At 37.5% G+C, this 23,755-nt stretch overlaps 1 protein-coding gene and 1 pseudogene across 6 annotated transcripts in view; one reads left to right on the top strand and one right to left on the bottom strand.

Moving 5' to 3' along the window:
* Positions 1–23,755, top strand: part of LEKR1 (leucine, glutamate and lysine rich 1) — a 226,432-nt gene that overhangs the window by 161,491 nt on the left and 41,186 nt on the right. For all 6 annotated transcript variants that reach the window (XM_031663631.1, XM_031663630.1, XM_031663627.1 and 3 more), the window contains 2 exons: positions 11,612–11,689; positions 12,033–12,236. In XM_031663631.1, coding sequence (XP_031519491.1) covers positions 11,612–11,689; positions 12,033–12,236 — 282 coding nt within the window. The remainder of the gene's footprint in view (positions 1–11,611; positions 11,690–12,032; positions 12,237–23,755) is intronic.
* On the bottom strand, positions 6,803–8,258 carry LOC103882246 (annotated as a pseudogene).

Here is a 23,755-nt window from a genome sequence, read left to right as displayed (position 1 = left end):
GATGTTTCCTACACATACAAGACGTTCTTAAAAATTAAAAAATGGACATAATGCCCATTTTTAGAAATGCGAATTAGGAAAGATAGAGCCACTTAAATGGCTCCAAGTGCTAGAGACCTTTCTCTATGCTACCTGTCTCTAGCTCTTCCATCTATACTCTATCTACTCTCCTTCACTGCTAGTATTAAGTTGGGGAGGGTGGGCATTTAGGATCAAAGCCTGGGACTGCTGAAGCCTCAGGTTGCTCAGAGGTCAGGAGGTCAAGCTAGAGTCAAATTTGTGGCTTGGCCATTTTTGTAATAAGTTTGAAGTCAAAACATTTCATTCAAAAAATTTGACATATTAATACAATTTGTTAGTAAATTCAAGATTTCCTGTGCACACTCAAACCTCTTTGGACTTCCAGAAATTGGAATATGCTATGAAATCAGGTTTCTTCAATTTTTAATCCTCATTTTTTGTGGGGGCTGGGAATAGGAATGTTCATAACCTGTAAGTTAAGATAATTCTTGGTGTTGTTTAAAGATTTTTAAATATTTGGATATACGGTTTGTGAATTTTGAGAATAAGAGGAAGAAGCAGTTTATAAATGGGTGAAATTGGGGTTCTTTTTCCAAGAGTGTTTTCCCCAAGATTTTTAAGAAAATATTTTCCAAGGTTTAAAAGAATATTGCTATGTATTTAAAAATAGAGATTTTATCAGAATGCTTTGGGCTACAAGTAACAGAGGTAGGATAATGCCAGTTTTAGTTGATAAGAGTCTCAGCAATATCCCCAAGGATCTTGATGTTCTTTCTGTCTCCATCCTGCTGCCCTCAGCACTGGCTTCAACCCAAAGCTAAGTCAGGTCCCTATAATCACAAGATGGCTGCAGTTCCTCCACCCTAGAGGCCTTATTTGGATATGGTGCCTGCAGGCAGGAAGGGACTGGTTTTCTGGTGTCTTTTTGGAAGTGAGAAAAAAGAATTATCAGATGCCACCAAACAGCATTCTCCTTATATTTCCTTGACTAGAACCCTTTACATACCCTCTCCTAAGTGAATCACTGGCAAGGGAACAGGGCTGCTACAATTACCTTAGACTAAGCAAGATTTATTCTTAGAACAAATAATAATTTGGACTCTGATGGCCAGGAAAAAAGCTATAATGAATGTTCAGAAGGTAACCAGTAGTGTTTGCTAAAGAGGTAGAGCATTAATGATGCTCTGAGAGCTTGAAATTTTCTATGAATTTTATTTTTAAGTACTATAATATCTAGATTAAGAGAACGCCTCCCTGAAATAATGAAAAATATGAAGACTATAAAATCTAGTTCTATTGCTTTTATGCACATATGTATATAAAATATACTTTTATTACTTTCATATATATATACATATATATAAAATATATATATATTTATTACTTTCATATATATACACACACACACACATGCACACACACATAGATGGAAGACCTAGAGACAGGGAGCATAGAGAAAGGTCTCCAGCACCTGGAGCCAATAAAGTGGCTCTATCTTTCCTAATTTGCATTTCTAAAAATGGGCATTATGTCCATTTTTTAATTTTTAAGAAGGTTTTATATGTGTAGGAAACATCGGTTTTACAAACTGATAAAAAACATCATTAGCATTTCTGCAATTATACAGTAACTTCCAGGATAAAGATAGATAAGTAAGGCTTAAAAGAAAGACTGTATTTATGGTGAGAAATTTTTAGGAATTCCTGAAAGATAATACATAGAAAGGATAGTAAAGGGTCTATATCTTTACTACAGAAAGGATAGTAGAAAGGGTCAACTCTATTGAGGAATAACCCAGACGAAGAGCAATTGAGTGGTGATGCTGGTGGGCGTGGGATAGACAGGACCTTCCTCAAAATTAATTAAAACACAGAGAAGGGAGTGAGACCTGGTGAATCATTGAAATAGTGGTTTCACACTCCAATCTACATAAGAATCATGGGTAGCTTGCTAAAATTGTGTATTACAGTATGGCCACTCCCACAGACTCAGCCTCAGGACCAGATTTCTGGTTTTACATTTAGGTCTGGGGTGGCTCCAAGCAATCACATTTTTAAAGCACTCCCCACATGATACTGATTCAGGTGGTCCAGTGAAACCCACTCTGAGGAATCGCATATGGAACATTTAAGCCAGCTGACCCCTCATCAATACCCTATAATCAATCAGCCCTGTGTGAAGCAGCGTTTGCAGAAGCATCTATACTCAGACTAACAAAATGAGTATGTGGACTAGAGTCAAACAGCCTGGCAGCTACTGAATCCCAGGAGAGCCCAGGGTCCCCACAGCCCAAGACAAACCTCCAGTGCCCCCACCAGGTAGCATACCCTGCCCCTTCATCACACCTCTGAAACAACCTAGGGCAAAAATGAACAGCAAAGCAGACAAGCAAACAGAGGATCTTTTAAGTCTGAGGATTCACACACACCCAAAGATTAGGTGTGTGAGGAAACACCCTCCACCCAAGTTCCCCTGAAAAGTGGCTATAAATTCACACAGAAAATCCTTAACACCCTAGAAAATTGTTAAATAGCAAACAGATGACATTAGAATAAGTATAATTGATAGACTCCAAAGTATGTCCAGGATTGTAACCATAAAAGAGCAGACGGTTATGGCAAGCTATTAGGAATTCAGGAGATTAGAAATATCAGAAAAATGATCCCATTCATGCTAAAAATGAATACAAATGCACATACACATGCATATGGATTTAAACATTGAATAAATGATAGGATTGCAACAGTTACCTCTAGAAGTGAAAGTGTGGGCTGTGTAGAAACTCTTATTTCACTCTATTACATATTGCTTGAATGCTTTACACTTTAGATATATTTATTTTCATGTATTTGGTAAGAACAAAATTTACTTAAAATGATTTATAATCTGTCACTAAGAATATGTCTAAGAATATGTCTAAGTGGTTATGTAAAATATGTTTTCTGGCCGGTCGTAGTGGCTCACGCCTATAATCTCAACACTTTGGGAGGCTGAGGCAGGTGGATCACCTGAGGTCAGGCGTTCGAGACCAGCCTGACCAATATGGTGAAACTTTGTCTTTACTAAAAATACAAAAATTAGCTGGGCGTGGTGGCAGGTGCCTGTAGTCCCAGCTACTTGGGAGGCTGAGACAGAAGGATTGTTTGAACCCCGGAGGCAGAGGTTGTAGTGAGCCAAGATCACGACATTGCACTGCAGCCTGGGTGACAGAGCGAGACTCTGTCTCAAAAAAATTTTTTTTAAAAAGGTTTCTAATTTAAGAACCTCTGTAATGTACTTACACTTTAATTCCTTTTTTTTTCTAAGCAAACTAATACAGGACTTACATTTTAATTTCATTAGCAGTCACCTGCTCCTCATTTAACTGATAATTTGAACAATAGTAAACTTTTGACCATCACAAAGTACTAATTTTTAAAGTTCTTACTTGGCCTTTCAACAGCATCTGACAGTTGACCAAACTGTTCTTGGGACAGTCTCTATTATTGAGATATAAATATCAGAGTTCTCCTGATTTTCCTCTCACCTTCCTGTTCACTCATGAAAATTTTTGCCTGGCAAGCAGAAGGTGACCTGGTGGCATTCCAGTGTCAGTATATTTTTCACATGGTTTTAACTTGAACAGGCTATGTTTATTTCATTTATTTATTCGATACAAAATGTTTACTGAGAGCCAGGACTATTGTGTGCAGGCAGTAGATATTGGAGTAACAAGATGGGCACGTTTCCATAGATGTACTTTTCAGGCAATGCTAAGTGCCGCAAAAATATAAAATAGGCATAATAGAATGTGAGTAGTGGAGAGGGGTGGTATACTTTTGACGGAGTGGTCAGAATGGCATCCCTGAGCAGGTGATCTTTAAGTTAAGATATGAATAACAATCCTGGCTAACACGGTGAAACCCCATCTCTACTAAAAATACAAAAAAATAGCTGGGCGTGGTGGCGCCTGTAGTCCCAGCTACTCCGGAGGCTGAGGCAGGAGAATGGCATGAACCTGGGAGGCGGAGCTTGTAGTGAGCCAGGATTGCACCACTGCACTCCAGCCTGGGAGACACAGCAAGACTACGCCTCAAAAAAAAAAAAAAAGATATGAGTAACAAAAAGGTGCTAGCTGTCATTACATCTGGGAGCAAGGACATCAAGACAAGACCCTACATTTATTGGAAACGTACAAGTTCAAAAAACATGAAGGCCAATTGTGGTGACAGAATAACAGCTCCCCAAAGAGTTTCATGTCCTAATCCCTGGAATCTATATGTTCTCTTACATGGCAAAAGGGACTTTGCAAATGTGATTAAGAATTTTGAGGCCAGGCGTAGTGGCTCATACCTGTAATCCCAGCATTTTGGGAGGCTGAGGCAGGTGAATCACGTTAGGCCAGCAGTATGACTTAGCCATCATGGTGAAACCCTGTCTTTATTAAAAAGTACAAAAATTAGCTAGGTGTGATGGTGCACACCTGTAATCCCAGCTACTCAGGAAGCTGAGGCACAAGAATCTCTTGAAACCGAGAGGCAGGGAGGCAGAGGCAGTAGTGAGGCAAGATCACACCACTGCACTCCAGCCTGGGCAGCAAAGCAAGATTCTGTGTCAAAAAAAAAAAAATTTTGAGATGGGTAAATTATCCTGGATTATGTGGGCAGCCCTAATGTAATCACAAGGGTCCTTGTAAGAGGAAGCAAGAGGGTCAAAGTCACAAAAGCAGATGTGAGGATGAAAGCAGAGGTTGCAGTGATGTGATCTGATGATGGAGGAAGGGGCCACAAGACAAAAAATACAGGTGAGCTCTAGAAGCTAGAACAGGTAAGGAAATGAATTCTCCTGTGGAGCCTTCAGAAGGAACACAACCTAGTGACACCTTGATTTTAGGACTTCTGACCTCCATAACTGTGAAATAATAAATTTCTATTGCTTTTAAACACTAAGCTTGTGGTCATTTGTTACAGCAGCAATAAGAAATTAAACTGGCCTGTGTTTCCTGAAGAGTTTCTGAGGAGTTTGGATTTATAAGGCGAGCAATGGGAAGCCTGGGGAGAATGCTAAGAGAGTAATCTAATCTGCATTTTAAAAGGTCACTGTGATTGCTACTTCAAGAATGGACTGGAGTAGGAGTAAAAGCGGTATCAGGGAGTCTGGGTGGCAGGCTGTGCATTCATGCAAGTGAGAAGTAATTATGGTTTAGCCTAAGACTGTAGCATGGAGATGGAGAGAAATATTTGTCAGAGGTCAATCTGATTTACTGATAGAGAAAATGTGACTGGGAAGCAAGGAGACTGGAAGTGAAAGGAAAGAATAAAGATGAGCTTGAGCCTTTTTTCATCAGGGGAGACAATTGAGAGGCAGCAAAGTGCAGTGACTGAGAGTTCACACTCCAGGTCCAGACTGCTGGGGTTCAAATCCCAGTACTACAACTTAGTAGTTATGTCAACTTGGGCAAGTTTCTTTTCTCTTTGGTCTCAGTTCCCTAAATCGTAAAATGGAAATAAGGGCTTATTTGAGGAGTGCACAAGATACATAATGTGTTATTTATTACTCTCATCATTGTGTTTGTTCCATTTATTGAAGTGGGAAATTCTGTGAAATAAACAGATATAGGAAGTGGAGGAATCAAAAACAATGCTTTTGATTTGTTAGAGCTAAGATGCCTTTGAGACTGCAAAGTGGAAATACCAAGGAGTTAGTTTAAGAATGGCTGTTTCATATAAGCGAGTGGAGTGGCATATAACCTTTCAAAGTGAGGGGAAATAGGCAGTTATTTTATTTTATTTTATTTTATTTTATTTTATTTTATTTTATTGGCAGGAGCAGCAGGGACCTTTCTGAAGGTTTACTCATAGCAATTGAAGAGAAAGGATTACCACTATTTGCTAAGAGTAAAAGAAGGAATGCAATGCTTAAAGAGATGTAGGCATTCTTTCTGTTCCATCCAATTTCTCCGTCCTAATGAAGGTGAAGATAACAATTGGGTAATGAAGGGTAGACCTAGAAAGACTGGCTTAACTGGTGTGGGGCAGGGGAAGGTATCATGCTGAGGGGACTTCCTGGGATGGTAGGAGGCTTTTAAAAAATTGCAGCCCAAATTTATTATCTACATAGTAAAATAACCGCTAAAAGGAGTTCTTCTGTCCCTGCTTCTAGATTTGGAAAAGTGTACATAACAGTCTGAACATATAGTGAAAGTTGTGGTGGGGCTGCTGAATCTCAAAGGGATTTGTAAAAGAAACATTTTTGTTTGATTTCAAAGCAAATGTGTAAAACTTGGAAAATGCAAGGATATAAAAAAAGTCACAGTTACATTTTGATTTATTTTCTAGTCCATTTTCCTTTTTTAAGTAATTTACATTTTATTTTCTTATCATTAAGTTCACAGTTCAGTTCCCAGGCAACATGAAAGTGAATGTTTTACATATAAGACACCTGCATGTAATGTGATAACATGGGGCTTTGGAGTTTTTTTTGTTTTGGGGGTTTTTGGAGCCACTATGATTTACTAGACTATTAAAAGGCCATCACACAATTTAAAACTATGCAGTCATAACAAGGCAATCTTCAGGCAATTAAAAACAACGAATTGTTGAACCAATCTGGGAGATCTACTGAGTAATCTGGCCTTTCAAGTAATGTCAAGTGGAAACCCTGTTTTCTCTTTCCATCTGAGGATCATTAGAAAGAAAAAACAAACGTAAACCAAACCAAAAACCACCTGTTCTGACTGAAAGTCAGGATTCAGGCCATGTAACTTGGAGGCATACTCTTCAGCTGGTTGGCAGAGGCACTATCACTGCAACATGTGCAGGAGCACCAAGAGGTCTACCTCCATGCCTGCGGCCCATTGTGCAAGCTCTGGAAAGTTGCCTGCTTCCCAAAGTGCTGCCGCCAACAGACAAAGGCCTCCACCACCTGCAAGTGCACATTGTGGAGATGGTTGGCCTTACAGCGGTAGATATCTGTCTGGAACAGTACCAAAGACAGCACCACGGGCTTCCACTTAGGGCCCAGCCTCTGGGCCAGCTGATTAATCTGCCAGTTTGATGGGGAGCTGATGATGTGCGAGGGGATCTCAGTCATCGTGTCACCTGCAGGCAGCTCAGTCATGGCTTTTTCCCTTGCTTTCTCCAGCTTCTCCCTTACCCACGAAAATTCCTGTAGGAAATCTAGGGAAGTATCAAATACTTTAGGACCCCTGGAAAGTAGGCTATCCAGCAGTAGTAGTTTCTTGAAGCTTGTGGCTTGATCTTTAATTTCTTGGACGTGGTTTTCTGTCAAGATTCCTTCCTGGTAAAGGTACTGGAGAACCAGTCCCTCCACCAATGCCTCTGCACCCAGCTGCAGGCAAAGTAAGCAAAGCACTTGTTTGTGGCCTCAGTCTACAATGATGTATCTTTGAGGGGAAGGGAACTCTAGTCCATTTTTCTAAGTAGTATGCATTTTTAACATAATTGGGAATATACTTTATGCACTGTTTTGGTTTGTTTTTGTTTTTGTTTTTTTTTGAGATGGAGTCTCACATTGTCGCCCAGGCTGGCGTGCAATGGCGCGATCTCGGCTCACTGCAACCTCCGCCTCCCGGGTTGACTCGATTCTCCTGCCTCAGCCTCCTCAGTAGCTGAGATTACAGGTGCACACCACCACGCCCGGCTAATTTTTTGTATTTTTAGTAGAGACAGAGTTTCACTGTGTTGGCCATCTTGGTCTTGACCTTATGATCCGTCCACCTCGGCTCCCAAAGTGCTGGGATTACAGGCGTGAGCCACCGCACCCGGCCCCTTTACTGTTTTGCGAACTTTTTGCGTAGCGATATATCCTGGACATTTTTCCATGTCATTACTTTATACATTTATGGAAAATTGTTAAATGGCTACATAATATTCCAATCTATGGATGAACCATAACTTATTAACATCTTGTTTTTAGAGCGTTCAAGTTTTTTATTTGTATAAGTAAGGCACTTGGAAAATTCATGTAGCCAAATCTGTTAACACACAGTTATTTCTTTAGTGTAATTTTTGCTAGAATCAAACTTGAATATTTTTAAGGCTTTTAATGTATAATAACTCATTGTCCTCCAACAAGCCTATACAGATATGTAATCTCAACAGTGTTTGTAAATACTCATTTCTCTGCTTCCTGGACAATACTGGGTATTATAACTTTTAAAATTAATAAAATTTGTACCTCTGCATTTCTAGCTCCTTGTATTCTTTTCTTTGTGACTCACCTGAGCCTTTGCCCATTTTTCTAACTGTATGTTAATATTTTTCTATTTCTTCTTGTCTAATGTTTTATTTGGAAATAACTTCAAACTTACCAAAAGTTGTAAAAATAATAATAGTTCAAAGAGCACCCAGATAGTCTTTACCTATTTTCACCTAGTGTTAACATTTTAAGTCATTTACTTTCTCTCTCTCTCCCTCTTTACTCTCCTTCTCTTCCTCCCTCTCCCTCTCTCTCTGCACACACACAGACACACACACACACACACACAAATTTTTTTTTCCTGAACCATTTTGAGGATAAGTTACACGCAACATAGCCCTTTACCTCTAGATACTTCAGCCTACCTAATCAGTGTGATAAATTTGCATACAATATTTTAATCTACTATTCTTACTTCAATTTTGTCAGTTGACCTCATAACATCTTTTATAGCATTTTCTCTTCTAGTACAGGATCCAATCTGGAGTTCGTCTACTCGCATATCTCTTTAGCCTCCTTTAGTCTAGAATATTTCCACATTTTGTCTTTGTCTTTTAATGACACTGAATTTTTATGAATGCAGAACCCCTCACACTTTTTAAAAATAAGAAATTCTTCATTTTGTATTGGTCTGATGTTTTCTCTCTATTAGATTAAGGATGTGTATTCTTAGCCAGAAAACCACATAGAGAGTGATGTGTCCTCAGGGCATCACATCTGGAGGCACATGAAAACCATTTTCCCCTAACTGGTGATGTTAATTTTGATCACCTGATCAAGATGTTGCTCAATTTTTCTACATAATTACTGGGGGTTTTGTTCTCTTTCAATTAATAAGAAGTCTAGAAGAGACACTTTAAATGCATGTAAATATACTGCTTTTCACGAAAATTTATCCTTAGATATAGCATCTGTTAATGATTTTTGCCTGATCTCAGTTTTACTATAGTGATTGCTAAATGGTGACTTTTTAAGATTCCAGATCACACTCCCTTTTATTAATTAGGCCTTAGCATTCTACTGTAAGGAAGATCCTACCTTCGTCTATTTATTTATTGTACAGATTCATCAATTCCTGTCTTTTAATGGCTTATAATTTATTACTGTACTGAATTATTGTGGTGCTCAGATTGTCCTAGGCTTAGTAAGTAGAAGCCCCTTCAAACTGGCTCTTCTGACATTAGAATATTATCTCATCATCTTTTGTAAACACTTTGTTACTTTCTGGCATCACAAGATATTTCAGATATACTTACTTTGCCCCAGCCTTGAAATCAGTTATTTCTATGAGTAGTCCTGGTTCCTCTAATAGGGAATGTTGATAGAAGCCCATATCTGGGTTCTGAATGTGCTCGTGTACTACTTGATTGTAGTGATGGCTCATGGGCATATACATATGTTAAACATATCAAATTATACACTTTAAAGATGTGCAGTGTGTTATACGTCAATACAATACCTTAATAGAGACATTTTTACAAAAACAGGGTAGTGGCAGAGAACTTTTTTTTTTTTTTTTTTTTTTGAGACAGAGTCTCGCTCTGTCAGTCACCCAGGCTGGAGTGCAATGGCGCAATCTCGGCTCACTGCAAGCTCTGCCTCCCGGGTTCATGCCCTTCTCCTGCCTTAGTCTCCCGAGTAGCTGGGACTACAGGCGCCCACCAACAAGCCTGGCTAATTTTTTGTATTTTTAGTGGAGACGGGGTTTCACCGTGTTAGCCAGGATGGTTTCGATCTCCTGACCTCGTGATCCACCCGCTTCAGCCTCCCAAAGTGCTGGAATTACAGGCGTGAGCCACCGCGCCTGGCCGGCAGAGAACATTTTTAATGGCTTTAAAATAAAAACAAAGTTAAAATATAGTGTTCGGAGATAAAACTTAGATAATAAAGCTCTAAGGAAAATCAGTGATTACAATATTATTCATGAGAATGGTTACTTTTAGGGAGCGGGGAGTTGGCTATGATTGGAACCAGGGACATAAAGGACTTTTAGAGTAGCTGGTAAGGTTTTATTTTTTAACCTGAATGGTAATCACCAGAGTATTGTTCTTATAATAATTTTTTATATTATATAATTGTTTTATGTACTTTTCTGTATCTTACAATTTTGTTATATTTTACAATAAAGAAGTTTAAAAATAAATGAATATTGTGCATGTTCACGATGATTTTTACATTATTACTAGAAATTAAAGTCATTCTGCAAGGAGGGCATTGATAATCTTACATATTTCATTGTGTAATTTACAAGCTATTTTAAGATGCATTCAGATTGTGACTTAACTAGTTAATGAGTAGTCTGAATACGTTTAAATTGGATATTAAATTTTTAATATATTAACCTTTTGAATGTTACAAAACCCAATCATATAAGATCAAGGCAAAGGTTTCTTTCAGTTTTAGATCTTTCATTTGGTTCTTTTTAATGGTTTTTATTTCCCTGCTGAGATTTCTCATCTTTTTATTAATTAGAATAGATTTTCCTTTATGTCTTTGAGCAGAGTTAATAATTGCTTCTTCAAAAATCTTTGTCTGCTCATTTCAATATATGGATCATCTCAGAGTCAGTTCCTATTAACTGTCTTTCTCTTTAGAATGAGTCACACTTTTCTGAATACTTTTTTACTATGTTCTGGACATTGTGAATGTTATGTTATGGAGAGTCTGGATTCTGCTATATTTCTCCAAAAAATATTGTCATCGTTGTTGTTGTTGATAGTGTTGAAGTGGTGTTGCTTCACCTCAAATGGCAATCTCTGTCCAGGATAACAGCTCAATCTCAGTTCAGGTCTTTTTCTTTAACTAGGCTGCTTGGAATCTGCTTAATACATGTGTAGTTCAGGGGCAGAATTTATATGGAGTATTTGGGACTCTCTTTCTCTGGCTCTCCCCTTTTCAGCATTCTTTCTTTACTTTCCAACAGCTCTGGTTGCCCCAAATACCATGCCCTCTGGTTCTATGAGCCAGAAAGACTGAAGATTTCTATTTAGTTCCCCTGCAGTGTGCTGACTGGGGGCTGCCTTCAGGCTTAAAATTATTTTTAATAACCCAACCCCATGCTGTCACCTCATTCCAAGTGTCAACTTTTCTCCAGAATCTCCCTGCTTTTGGTCATTTTCCAATACCTTCACATAGGTATTTTGGTGTTTCGGTTTTATTTGTTTTTGTTTTTTAATGTTGTGCAGAGTTTATACTTTTTATTTACATGCAAATAAGTCTGACAGAAGCTTTGTTGGCCAGTATAGAAGTGAACTGAATGTTTATTTCTTTAAACAAATAATGATATGAAGATGTTAAAAAATTTCTTCTATTGATGAGTAAAATAATGCTACAGAAAAACACATACTTTATTTTGAAATCATATATTTGAACTTCTTTTGTATTATTTTAGGAATAAATCTAATGAAGCTGATGACTGTCAAAGAGAACTTAGAAAACTGAAGTTTGAATCCGTTATTTCTGAGTCACAGTATGCATTACCAATTTTTAAATTTATATTTTAATAATTGAACTTAAAACTGTATTTAAGTAATGTTTTATTTTAAAAGACACTTATTTTTTATTTTCTTATTATTTACATATACAATACCTAATTCAAGCTTATATTGTCTTGCAGTTGGTTATTGCTGTTGCCACTGCCTAGATGGGAAAATTTTAACATTATAGAACCATTCTTTTTTTTTAACATTTTTAATTTTTTAGAGTTACAGTTATAATCTATAATTTCAAATGAGCTCTTAATACTTCTTTGATAAATATAAAATGTAGTATATAAAGCATGTTGGTGGGGTTTTTTTCCTATTTCTTTTTAGGCATACTATGCTGCTTAAAGAAAAAGAAGACTCTTTAATGACTTGTCAACAAATATATAGAGCATTACAGGAAGAGCTGACTGCAAAAGAAAAACAAGAAGAAGACATAAAGAGAAGAATTAACCTTGCAGAAAATGAACTGGAGATAACCAAAACTCTTTTGAATCAGACAAGGGAAGAGGTTTTAACCCTGAAAAATGAAAGGTGCAGTTAACAATAATTTCTTACAAAAACATTTTTGTTTAAGTTAGTATTCCATATATATTTGAGACATCAGTGTCCGACATATTATAATAGTGAAATCACAGGAATAAAGATATATTTCTCCTACAAGGTCATTGCATCCCACTACCTCATTTTACAAGTGATTAGACTGAAGCTCCAGTTGGTTACGTGACTTGGTAAAGTTGCAGTTGGTGAAGGTAGAGAATGAAGCCCAAATTGCATTTGGTGTCAAATTTTTATTGAAAAAAAAATCAGACCATGTGTGATACTTATACTACTAAATTTCACCTGGGTCAGTGATTGGTAGATTCTATCATTTTTCCAACAGAAACAACTTTTTATATCACTTTTTCCTTTAATTGGCTCCTACTTTTCTTCTCTCCTCCTTGTCTGTCAGCACATCTTGTTGGAGGATATGGCACAAGCAAAGATACCTCCTTAGCTGGTATCGAGGATACTAAGAAGCACATTGGTCCAGGCTTCCAAGATACTTTTGTTTACTTAATTTGTCTTTGAATTAACCTTATCTTTAATTAATATTTCAACCTTGCTTTCTTTCTTTTTGTTTTAATTTCCCTGCTATGTCTTTGCTCATTCTTTCTGAATCCTTTTGTTTTAAATTTATATCTGATATATAGCACAAATCTTGGGGTTTTTTTGTTTGTTTGTTTCATTGATTTAAAAATCTGGGCTTCTTTAGGAGATTATTTCATTTACATTTACTGATATAATTATTATATTCGATAAGAACACAAGTTTCATAAGGGCAGGAATTTTTGTTTTGTATCATTTTCTGTGCACAGAAGGCACATGATAGGTTGTTTTTCATTCTTCCTATCATTTTTATATTTGTTTATATTTTATTTTATGAATATAATTTAGAAGAGTTACAATCTTTTTTTTATTTCCTCTTTGCAAACCTATTTGCTGAGTCTGGGGAGTGGGGCCAGAGGAGTGGGCAGCAGTTATCTTAGAATTAGATTTTTTTGTCTCAGAACTCTTTCTTGCCAACACTGTTCCCTGGGCATCATATCTGTTTCTACACCAGGCAAGAAGGAAGTCTGTGTAGTTCATAGGGAAAAAGGCTTATCTCTCGTCCTTCCTGGGATGGTTTTATAATTACTTATATTCTATTGAATAAGATTAGCAACTGCAGAGCTGATATCCCCGCACCATTTATTCTTTACCCTTCAACACCAAAAGTGTACTTTCTACTTACATGACTATTCCACCCCACCTCCTCTGCCATTTATTAGAAGCTGCAATTTTATAACAATGAAATGTATAAGAACCAGGCTTATTAATAAAAAAGGAGTGATAGTTGAAAGATTGAGCATGTGTAAGCAGAGATAAAATCTATATATGCTAACGTATATAGTCAGAAAGATTAAAATCAGTTATATATTCCATACAAAAGACACACATCATACATCTTTGAAAAGACACCATGGAATAAATAAAAATTTTCAAAGTATTTTGTTTAGAACTTTGGTTATCTGAGCAATTCCTATATTACCTAGAATATCGTATTTCCAATGATACCAGATTAATTAGGCTTAATTGTTTAGTCAGATGAATGCTGTCTCCTTCACTGAAGTCATTGGGAAGAACCTGTCTTTGTCTAATTGTTTCTGGAACTCTTCTCCAAGGACTGGCTTAAGCACACATTTTAGACTCTTGTCAGTATGACAGATCTTTACCTGTTAGGAATACCTTTGCTATTTGAAACAGTCTCAGATAGGTCCAGTGAAAATAAGTCCAGTGAATGTGATGGGAAATCAATCTGGGAAATATTATTGGGGATCAAAAATGAGGTAAATTTTTCCCTTTTTTCTATGCTTAATAAATTATCTCTGACTACAGTTTGAAGAAGGGAGTTTTATGAATGCTTTAAGGATTAGTGACCTCAGTAGAATATATATAGAGCTTTTTTGGGGAATTGCTTTGAAATAGCATACACTTGGATGTATATGTTTTGCCATGTTTTTAAAAAAAAATTATGACTGTAATCTTACCCTCTAAGTGTTGAGTGAGAAGGACAGTTTCTATCAGCTTTCAGATAATAGTGACATCACTGAACTAACTCCTATTCTTCTTCTTTTCCTTTCTCTTTTTTTCTTGTATTATTGCCCTTGTACCTTCTTTATTCTCTCTGCTTTAGTATATCCAGAATATACATTTACTTAGTAATTGGTGATACGAAGTTTACAGACATGATGTCTGTCACATAATAAAAATTAAAATGACAGGCACAGTGGCTCACACCTGTAAGCCCAGCATTTTGGAAGGCCAAGGCAGGCAGATCACTTGAGGCCAGCAGTTTAAGACTAGCCTGGCCAACATGGTGAAACCCCATCTCTACCAAAACATCAAAATTAGCTGGGCATGGTGGCTCCTGCCTATAATCCCAGCTACTCAGGAGGAGTGAGACTCTGTCTCAAAATAAATAAATAAAATTTTTAAAAATGTCCTTGTAGACCAGTAGGTTATCATGTAATCATAAGATTACTCCTAAACATAAGCTTTACCTTTTTAGTTTTTCTAGGCTACTTTCATATCTTGCTGCCTTGTCCTCTAACTGCCCAGAGCCTGCCACACATATCCATTCAACAAATATTTGTCGAGTGAGTGAATAAATGAATGGATTGCTTTGGGTAATTCAGCTAGTACCCTGGGTACATAGTACCCAGCTTATATACCCCGGGTACATAGTACGTAGCTTATATTTTAAGGGTGGAGACAAACAGTAAAACAAAAAATGTGGAAAACTGACTAGAATAATTATAAATTGTGATAATGGCTATGAAGTAGTAGAAATTGATAGAAGGGGTGCGTGCTTTGGCCAGGGTGGTCGTAAAAGTGACTTCCAAGATGATACTCTGCCCCTTTGCTAAAGGAAGACAAGTGGAAGTTACCAGGCTAAGATCCAGGGAGGAACTTTACAAGCAAAGGACAAGCTTGGTGAGTTCTGGGAAAGGACAGCAGGGTAGCGTGGCTGGTGGCATAGTAAGTGTGAGTGAGGCAGGCAGGGTCACATCATGCAGGGTCTTGCAGGCCTTTGGGAGTTTGGGTGCTGTTCTCAGTGCAATGAAGACAAACCATTGAAGGGATTTAAGCAGAAGAGTGACACTGTAGAAAGATCATTCTCGATGCTGGATGGAGAAGGTATTGGTAATGGGAGTAAGTCAGGACATTTACTCTTTTGATAAAGAATTATATAGGTAGTGAAGCCTAAGAGATATGAGAAATATGAGAATCTCCAGCTCCTACCCCTGTCAGTTTCTGTTGGGTTAAGTGTCTATGTCAAGTGGGTAGTAGTAAAATAGCCACGGCTTACTCCATGGTGAGCCTCAGGGTTAAAAAGATATTCTGGGCCAGGCTTGGTGGCTCACGCCTGTGATTCCAGCACTCTGGGAGGCTGAGGTGGGTGGATCACCTGAGGTCAGTGGTTCGCGAACAGGCTGGCCAACATAGTGAAACCCTGTCTCTTCTAAAAATACAAAAATTAGCCAGGCGTGGTGGCGGGTGCCTGTAATCCCAGATACTTGGGAGGCTGAGGCAGGAGAATCATTTGAACCTGGGAGGCGGAGGTTGCAGTGAGCCAAGACCGCACCATTGCACTCCAGCCTGGGCAAGAAGAGCAAAACTCCGTCTCAAAAAAAAAAAAAGATGTTCTGAAGAACAAATGAACTTTGGAAGCTTTTGACATTACTGTCCAAATTTGTCTTGAAACAGTGGTCTTTTGGCTCCAGGGCAACCTGTTATTTGGTCTCTTTTCTAGCTCTGTTTTTGTTCTTTCCCCTTCCCTCCTGTGATCACCTGATAACAGACATTCCTTAAAATTCACACTTGAACTTGATTTTCCTCTTTCCACTTTTTTCCTTTAGTAAACTGACCCTGTCTCAGCTTAGCAAGTTTGCTCTTGAAGCTTTGATTTGAAGCATCAATGGGACTTTTAAATAAGAAATTTCCTTAAGCAGTTGGAGGTGTGAATGTTCCTCCAAAAGAAGCAACTGGGCTCAGGAAACACTTTTAATATAGAGATGCTTGATAATACCATAGGAGATTCTGGTTCAGTAGGTCTGGGTAGTGCCTAGGAATCTGCTACTTGGTAAAGTACCAAACCACTGCTACGGAAGTATTACAACCAACCAGGCCACCAGATGTACTCACCAAAGGCCAGAGCTCAATTCACTCCCACTGACTGTGTGTGCTTTCATAAATCCAAGCAGTGTCAGATACACACCACCCTTCCTCCCTGACCCCTCAGGAGAGCAGAGCCCTTGCTGAGGTCACAAATTGTGCAGTTTAGAAGCTATGTAGTTTCAGAAGAGGAGGAAAAGATATAAAAAGCCAGAGGTGACCCTAGAAAAAAAACTAGCAGAACTTCTGAATTTGGAGAGATAAGGGAGTTTAGTAACTAGGAAATAGTTCATTGATTAGTACAAATCTATCTATTTGGGCATTGCTTTCTTCCCCACACTCAGCTGAGGAAGTGCTAGGTAGAGAAGAATCTTCAATGAAAGGAAAAGAAGTAGGTCTTCTCAGATCATGGGATTCTGCAGGTGGAGACAGTCTGGCCAGCTTGGTCACGGACACATTGGGACTGATGAGAGGGGTTTCCTTTATGGAGGGAGAAGAATGCAGCAAGTCATAAGGATGATGCCAGATAAAAGTGTGGCCATTTTTTAACTTCTTGAAAAGACAGCCCTCAGCTCCCATCCTACTGGAATACAAGGTCTCTGTGGCCAAGGCCAGAACTCTGCCCAGAACTGTGAATGTGCAACACTCCTTCAGGCATATTGTGGGTTAAAAAGGGTTCTGTGGGCTGATGGGGGCACCTAATTCCATCCTTAGGGAAAACTACTTATATAGTTAAAAATGTCCTAAATTCTCTCTAACAAATGTACAAATATATTTTATGAGGACATATGTGTTTAAGCTTGAAGACTGCCTACATATAGCACTTGGAGAAATTCGCTTACGCACTACCATGTGGCCTACAACCATACAGCCGGAACACACACTGTTTATAATAGCTCTCATACCCTTTGCATTCCTAGATGCTGTATTATCTTTATCTTGGTAAACTCCAAGAAAAAATACAGAAAAAGACTTACTGTGATCAATTTGCCCATAACATGATGGGAATAATGAAGAGTGTTGTTTGAGGAAAAGCTTAGTCATAATAAAAGTTAGGTGCAAGTTGCTTATGTGTAAATTATTCTGAGATATAAATAATATACATCTGCATCTGTTTGGCAGTCTCTCTACTTATGTATCTTAAATGCAGTTTACTAAATTGCCCCCATTTTCCCATAAAGCATAATTTTTAGGCTACAGGGAAGGATTTTATCCACTTCCTTCACCCCCACCTGCATTTCATTAACTTCTCTTTTGGCCTCTCCTCTCTCCATCTTTTTCTTTTTAGTCAAAAGCTATGAACCCTCACTGATACAGTTTGGCTGTGTCCCCACCCAAATTTCATCCTGAATTGTAGTTCCCATAATCCCCATGTGTCATGGGAGGGACCCAGTGTGGGTGATTGAATCATAGGAGCAGTTACCCCCATGCTGTTCTTGTGATAGTGAGTGAGTTCTCACGGGATCTGATGGTTTTATAAGGGGCTTTTCCCCCTTTGCTCGGCACTCACTCCATCCTGCCACCCTGTGAAGATGGTGTCTGCTTCTCCTTTGCCTTCCTCCATGATTGTAAGTTTACTGAGGCCTCCCTAGCAATGCGGAACTGTGAGTCAATTAAACCTCTTTCCTTTATAAATTACCCAGTCTCAGGCAGTTCTTTATAGCAACAGGAAAACAGACAGACAATATACTCACTTCAGAAAAGTATACACAAAACCCAGCACATTATTTCAAGAGGTTCGTAGAGTCTCCTGTTTTCAAATATATGGCAGGACCTCATGATTAAACATACCTGCTTTCTCATTTTCTCTCTATCCCTTCTTCTGTCTCCTCTCTCCTCTCCCTTTTTCTCCCCTCCCCCTTTCCTTTCTCTTTCTCAAGCTCTTTCACCTATCCACAGGTTTCACAATGAGGAGCCCTCTAAATGTTTCTGTAGACATTATCTTATCTTGTTTTCAAGGAACCCTGTGCACAATGCCATGCACCATTTTGTGAGGCTCAGTGGAAGGGCTAAGGGGGACAGGAGGCCAGCCTGGGCTCTGCTATCATAGCTACTTGCCAGAGGAAGGGGTTCACTTTTCTTGCATAAGTTTGTCATCCTTACCAAGCCCTGTGTCCATAGGTCTTCCCTCAGACCAAGGGAGCACTTTTTCTAATTCACCAACCCAGAAGAGAAGTCATTTCCAAATTTGCACAAAGTCACTGGCTAGCAACCACACCTGCCTCACTGGTGAAGCAGGTGTCATTTTCCACATTTTGGAGATGAGGACATTAATGTTAATTTAACTGAGGCTAAATTTCTTGCTCAGGGTCACATCATTGGCAAAGACAGAAATCAAGCTCTGTTGGGTCTGACCTTATAACTCATGTTCTCTTCTCTACCGTTTGCACAATTCCCTCAGTATTTGTCTTGAAGGGCTAAGTTTTGTCATTCTTTCTCAGTGTGACATCTTTCTGAACCATGTTGTAACACTGAGTCTTTAGGAGACTCACAGTCCTGCAAAAAAGCAATGCTCTTTTTGTGTCCCTTCTCCTCTCCTCTCAATTTCTTGTTCACCCCCACCCCCTCAGTATTCTTCTCTTCACTCGATAAATATGAGATGCTGTCTTCTGCTTCCTAGTGCCTTGGTAGAATCAGAAGTAAAGCTATATCTTCAGATGGAAAGTAGAATAAAAACAATTCACAGCTACTTTCTAAAATTGTAAACTAAGTGGTTAGTTATTTCATTCAGGCTTGTCATATTTTCATAAATTCTAGAAGCAATGACTAGTGATTAGCTATATCTAGTATTAGATATGAAAAAGGATTAAGAAGTGATGCAAGGTAAACACAGAGTAAATCCCAACTTGACCACTGTTAAGCTTGGGCAATTAAGGCTTCTTTTCCCTATCTGTAATGTGGACATTTTAATAATAGCTATCTTCTTGAGAATTTTAAAATATTGTGCCTGGTAGGTTGTAGGTACTCAGAAAGTATTAGTTTCCTCTCTTTCATCTTTCTTTAGATTGCTAACCCCTTAAAGCATCATGTCGTATTAATTTTTATTCCCTGCACTGGCCATGTAAGATATTCAGTAAATATCTGTTGAATTCATTATTATCTGCTTTACTCCTACAGTTGTAAAGATCAATCCTTGGAGTGATTCCATTTGGATGCTGATATAGTTAGGCTTTGTATCCCCACCCAAATCTCATCTTGAATTGTAATTCCCATAATCTCCACATGTCAAGGGAGAGCCTAGATGGAGGTAATTGAATCATGGGGGCAGTTTCCCCCATGGTGTTCTTGTAATAGTGAGTGAGTTCTCATGGCATCTAACGGTTTTATAAGGGGCTCTTCCCCCTTTTCTTGGCACATCTCCTTCCTGCTACATTGTAAAGAATGTGCCTTGCTTCCTCTTCATCTTCTGCCATGATTTGCCATAAGTTTCCTGAGGCCTGCCCCAGCCATGCTGAACTATGAGTCAATTAAACCTCTTTCCTTCATAAATTACCCTGTCTCAGGTATGTCTTTGTAGCAGTGTTCAAACATACTAATGCAGATGCTAATCTGTTAGTTTAAAGCATTATGAAATGTTCTAAGTAATAATTGAAAACAATAAGTCTTATCAGGTTTTTTTCTCCAAGACTCACCTCTTTCTCTGATTTCCTATACATCAACAGCTCTCAGAACAAGAGGCTTGCCAAGCGTCTTATGTTATCACACACTTACTGCTTTTAACAGAGGCAGGAGTTATGGCAAAATCAAAATTATCTATTTGATTGACAATGTGAAGACATCTCTAAAAGAACAACTTGTGAAACAGAATTTAAAACTGTCATTTTGGCATTATGGTTTGACATTTGTTTGCAGTTATGTTTTTAACTGCAATTAAGAGAATCTGGATTTGCATGTACATAAGAAATTAAGATTCTCATTTTCTTTTTGGTCCAAGAATTTAATAAAGTTTTAAAAATAAATACTCTTAATTGTGAATAAGTCCTAATTTACCTATTGTGGCAACTCCAAAAAATTTAATTTTAAATCTATCTGGTCAAATTTCAGGGTAGAATGTCGACAGCCACACCTCCCTCTGAGATATGCAAAGCAAAGACAGCATGACATACTGCTGGCTGGCATAAGCTTGAGCTAGCTTTGTCACTTGTGAATCATGTCACCTCAGATAGTCATTTATCACTCAGGTCTTCATTTCTTCTAAAACTGAGGGAGTTGTATTAACATATTTCTAAGGAATGAAAAGAAAGAACCACTATATCCCCAGAGAATAAAACAGTGCCAGACACATAGTCGGCACTCAATATTTGCTGTAAGGGATGGATGCGTGCATGGACGAGAATGAATTTAATTTCTATCAAACAACTGATCACGGAATTTAAAACTGGGAAGCTCCAGTTTTTCTTTCAGGCCAGAGAGCTTTTGACTTTCAAAAATCAGACCTAGGAGTACAATGAGAACTCCGGGATTCCAGTGGTAATCTTCTTTATTAAATTCTTAGTAAAATTTAAATTTAGGATCTAAATCTGTGTTGTTTCCTATAATTCTAAAACATCAATATCTCTTGAACTGATTCTAGAAAAAAAGTCAGATAACTAAATAGCTATATGTTTTCAGCTACTTATAACATGGAAAAATATGTACTATGCCTTTATAATAAATATTTTATTTCTCGTAATTCCTCTAAATTTCTAGCAAAAAGTCCTGCTTGAGTCAGAGTTGGTCCTTCATAGTTTTTGTCAACACGAGATTGTTTTCTCTTTACCAGTGTCCTAAGATTGTTTTATGATCTTGAACAATGTGTGAGCACCGCCATGGTTGTACTGTACAAGTGTGATTTTTATTTTTGGAATCTAGATTATCTTTTTCACACATATAATCAGTCCTGTATACGTTACTCACTGCCCATTCCATTCTAATCAAGAACAATGAGTGCATATAATATCATGTATAATTATTCTTTCTGCTTTATCCCATTAAAGAGTCTCACTGGAGATTTCTTAGAGTCAGGAATGGAGGCTCAGCAGGGAATCAAGGAGGTATAAAAGTCCTTCTCATTTCTGTCACCATAATATCAAGCAAAATTATCATCACAGATACAAATTTATATTTTCATAACAATTTACTCAAAATACTATATACTTTATTAGAAATGTCATAAAGAACTTCATAATTCCTGGAAAATTCAGTGGATAATCATCACTTCGTTAACACTGTTTGCATCCTAGCTTACTATATTTTAGCTCCTATAATCTACTAGACTTTTAAAGTTTTTCTTCTATAAAGTTACATTTAACATGAGTTCCATGCACTGAGTCCATCAGAGGAATGCATTTGGAATGGATTCTACTTTTTGTGGTATCAAAATTGTAACTATATCCAGGGAGACTGAAATTCAAGCATCTCAAATATTCAGTACCATCTACTTTATAGTAAAGGTAGCTTCTAATGTATTCACAGGCACTCTCAGGAGATGCTCATTTGGATTTTCTAATCAATAAGACTTATTTTCCAACAAGAAACCTAATTTAAGAAATTAAGTGGATCAAATTGTTAGGCTGTCTGGACACTTCTATCAAGCATGTGACTAGACACATTTATTCTATGATCCTGGCTTTGAAAACCAGGTGAAGTGCTACTTTATTTCCATTGACAGTTGCTCCTTAGCTTGATCAAGTTACTGTCATGATATTCTCATATTATTGCTAAAGCTGTATAGTATCACTTATAGGAAGATATTGTATTAGTTTCCTATTGCTGCTATAACAAATGACCACAAATTTAGTGACTTAAAATAACACAAATTTATTGTCTTACAGTTCTGGAGGTCAGAAGTTCAAATGAATCTTAAGGGGCTAAAATCAAGGTGTCAGCAGGACTGGTTCCCTCTGCAGGATCCAGAGAAGACATTCCTTACATCTTCCATCTGTTACAAGTTATCAGCATTCGTTAGCTTCTAGCCACATGAATCCAATCTCTGTTTCATTGTCATATAACCTTCCCCCACACTAACCCTCTTGCATCCCTCCTGTAAGAGGATCCTAGTAATTACTCTTAGGGCCCATTCAGATAATTCAAAATAATCTCCTCACCTCAAGATCCTTAACTTTATCACGTCTACGAAGTCCCTTTTCCCATATAAGGAAACATACTCACAGATTCAGATATGGACATCTTTGGAGGCAATTATTCAGCCTATCACAACTGTGATAAGCTAAAAATATCTATTATGAACCCTATAGCAACCACTAAAATAAAACTAAACAAAGAGCTATAGCTAATAAGCCAACAAAAAAGATAAAATTGAATCATAAAATATGCAAAATCTGAAAGAAAACAGAAAGAAGGGAAAGAGAAGAAAAAGCAGATGGGAAAAATAGGAAAGAAATGGCAAAATGGTAGATTTAAGCCTAACTGTATCAATGATTAAATTAAATGTAAATTGTCTAAACATTCTAATTAAAATGCAGAGATTATCAGATTGTATAAGAAAATAAGATTTAGATATATGCTGCCTGCAGAAAACGTATTTTAAATATAAAGACATATGAGGTCAAAAATAAAAGAATGGGAAAAGATCTAACACGCTGACCCTAATCAGAAAGCTGTAATGGGTTTACAAAGTAGATTTCAGAACAAAAAAATTTACCGGAAGTAAAGAAGTTCATTTTATAATTATAAGTAGGTCAATTCATCAGGAGGACATAACAGTTCTAAATATTTGTACATCTAATAACAGACCTTAAAAATATAGGAAGCAAAAGCTGGATGGAATTCCAAGTAGGCAAATTCACAATTATTGTTAAAGATGTCAATACCCCCTCTTCATAGCTGATAAAACAAGTAATAGGACAATCAGTAGGCTATAGAAGACTTGAACTTTGTAATCAATTAACCTAATTGACATTTATACAACATTTCACCCAACAACAGCAGAATACACATTTCCCCCCCCCCGTGGTTATACAGATTACTCATTGAGACAGACTGTATAATTGGGACATGAAATAAAACCAAAGAAATTTTAAAGGATTTAAATAATACAAAGTACAGTATGTTCTCTTCTCACAGTGTAATTAATATAGAAATCAAATACAGAAAATTATCTGGACAGTCCCCTAAATATTTGTAAATTATTTAACAATTCTAAATAAGACAGTGGTCAAATAAAATATCAAAAGGGAAATTAGAAAGTATTTTGAACTAAATGAAAATAAAAACATCAAAATTCATGGGATGTCACCAAAGAAAAACTTAGGGACAAATGTCTATGTGAAAAAAAAAAAAAATCAGCTTCCACTTTAGGAAATTAGAAGAAGAGGCGAGGGGAAAAAATCCCAAGATAGGCAGAAGAAAGTAAA

The sequence above is a fragment of the Papio anubis genome, chromosome 2 (genome assembly GCF_008728515.1).
Source record: "Papio anubis isolate 15944 chromosome 2, Panubis1.0, whole genome shotgun sequence".
NCBI lineage: Eukaryota > Metazoa > Chordata > Mammalia > Primates > Cercopithecidae > Papio > Papio anubis.
This window is presented reverse-complemented; position numbering and strand designations above follow the sequence as displayed.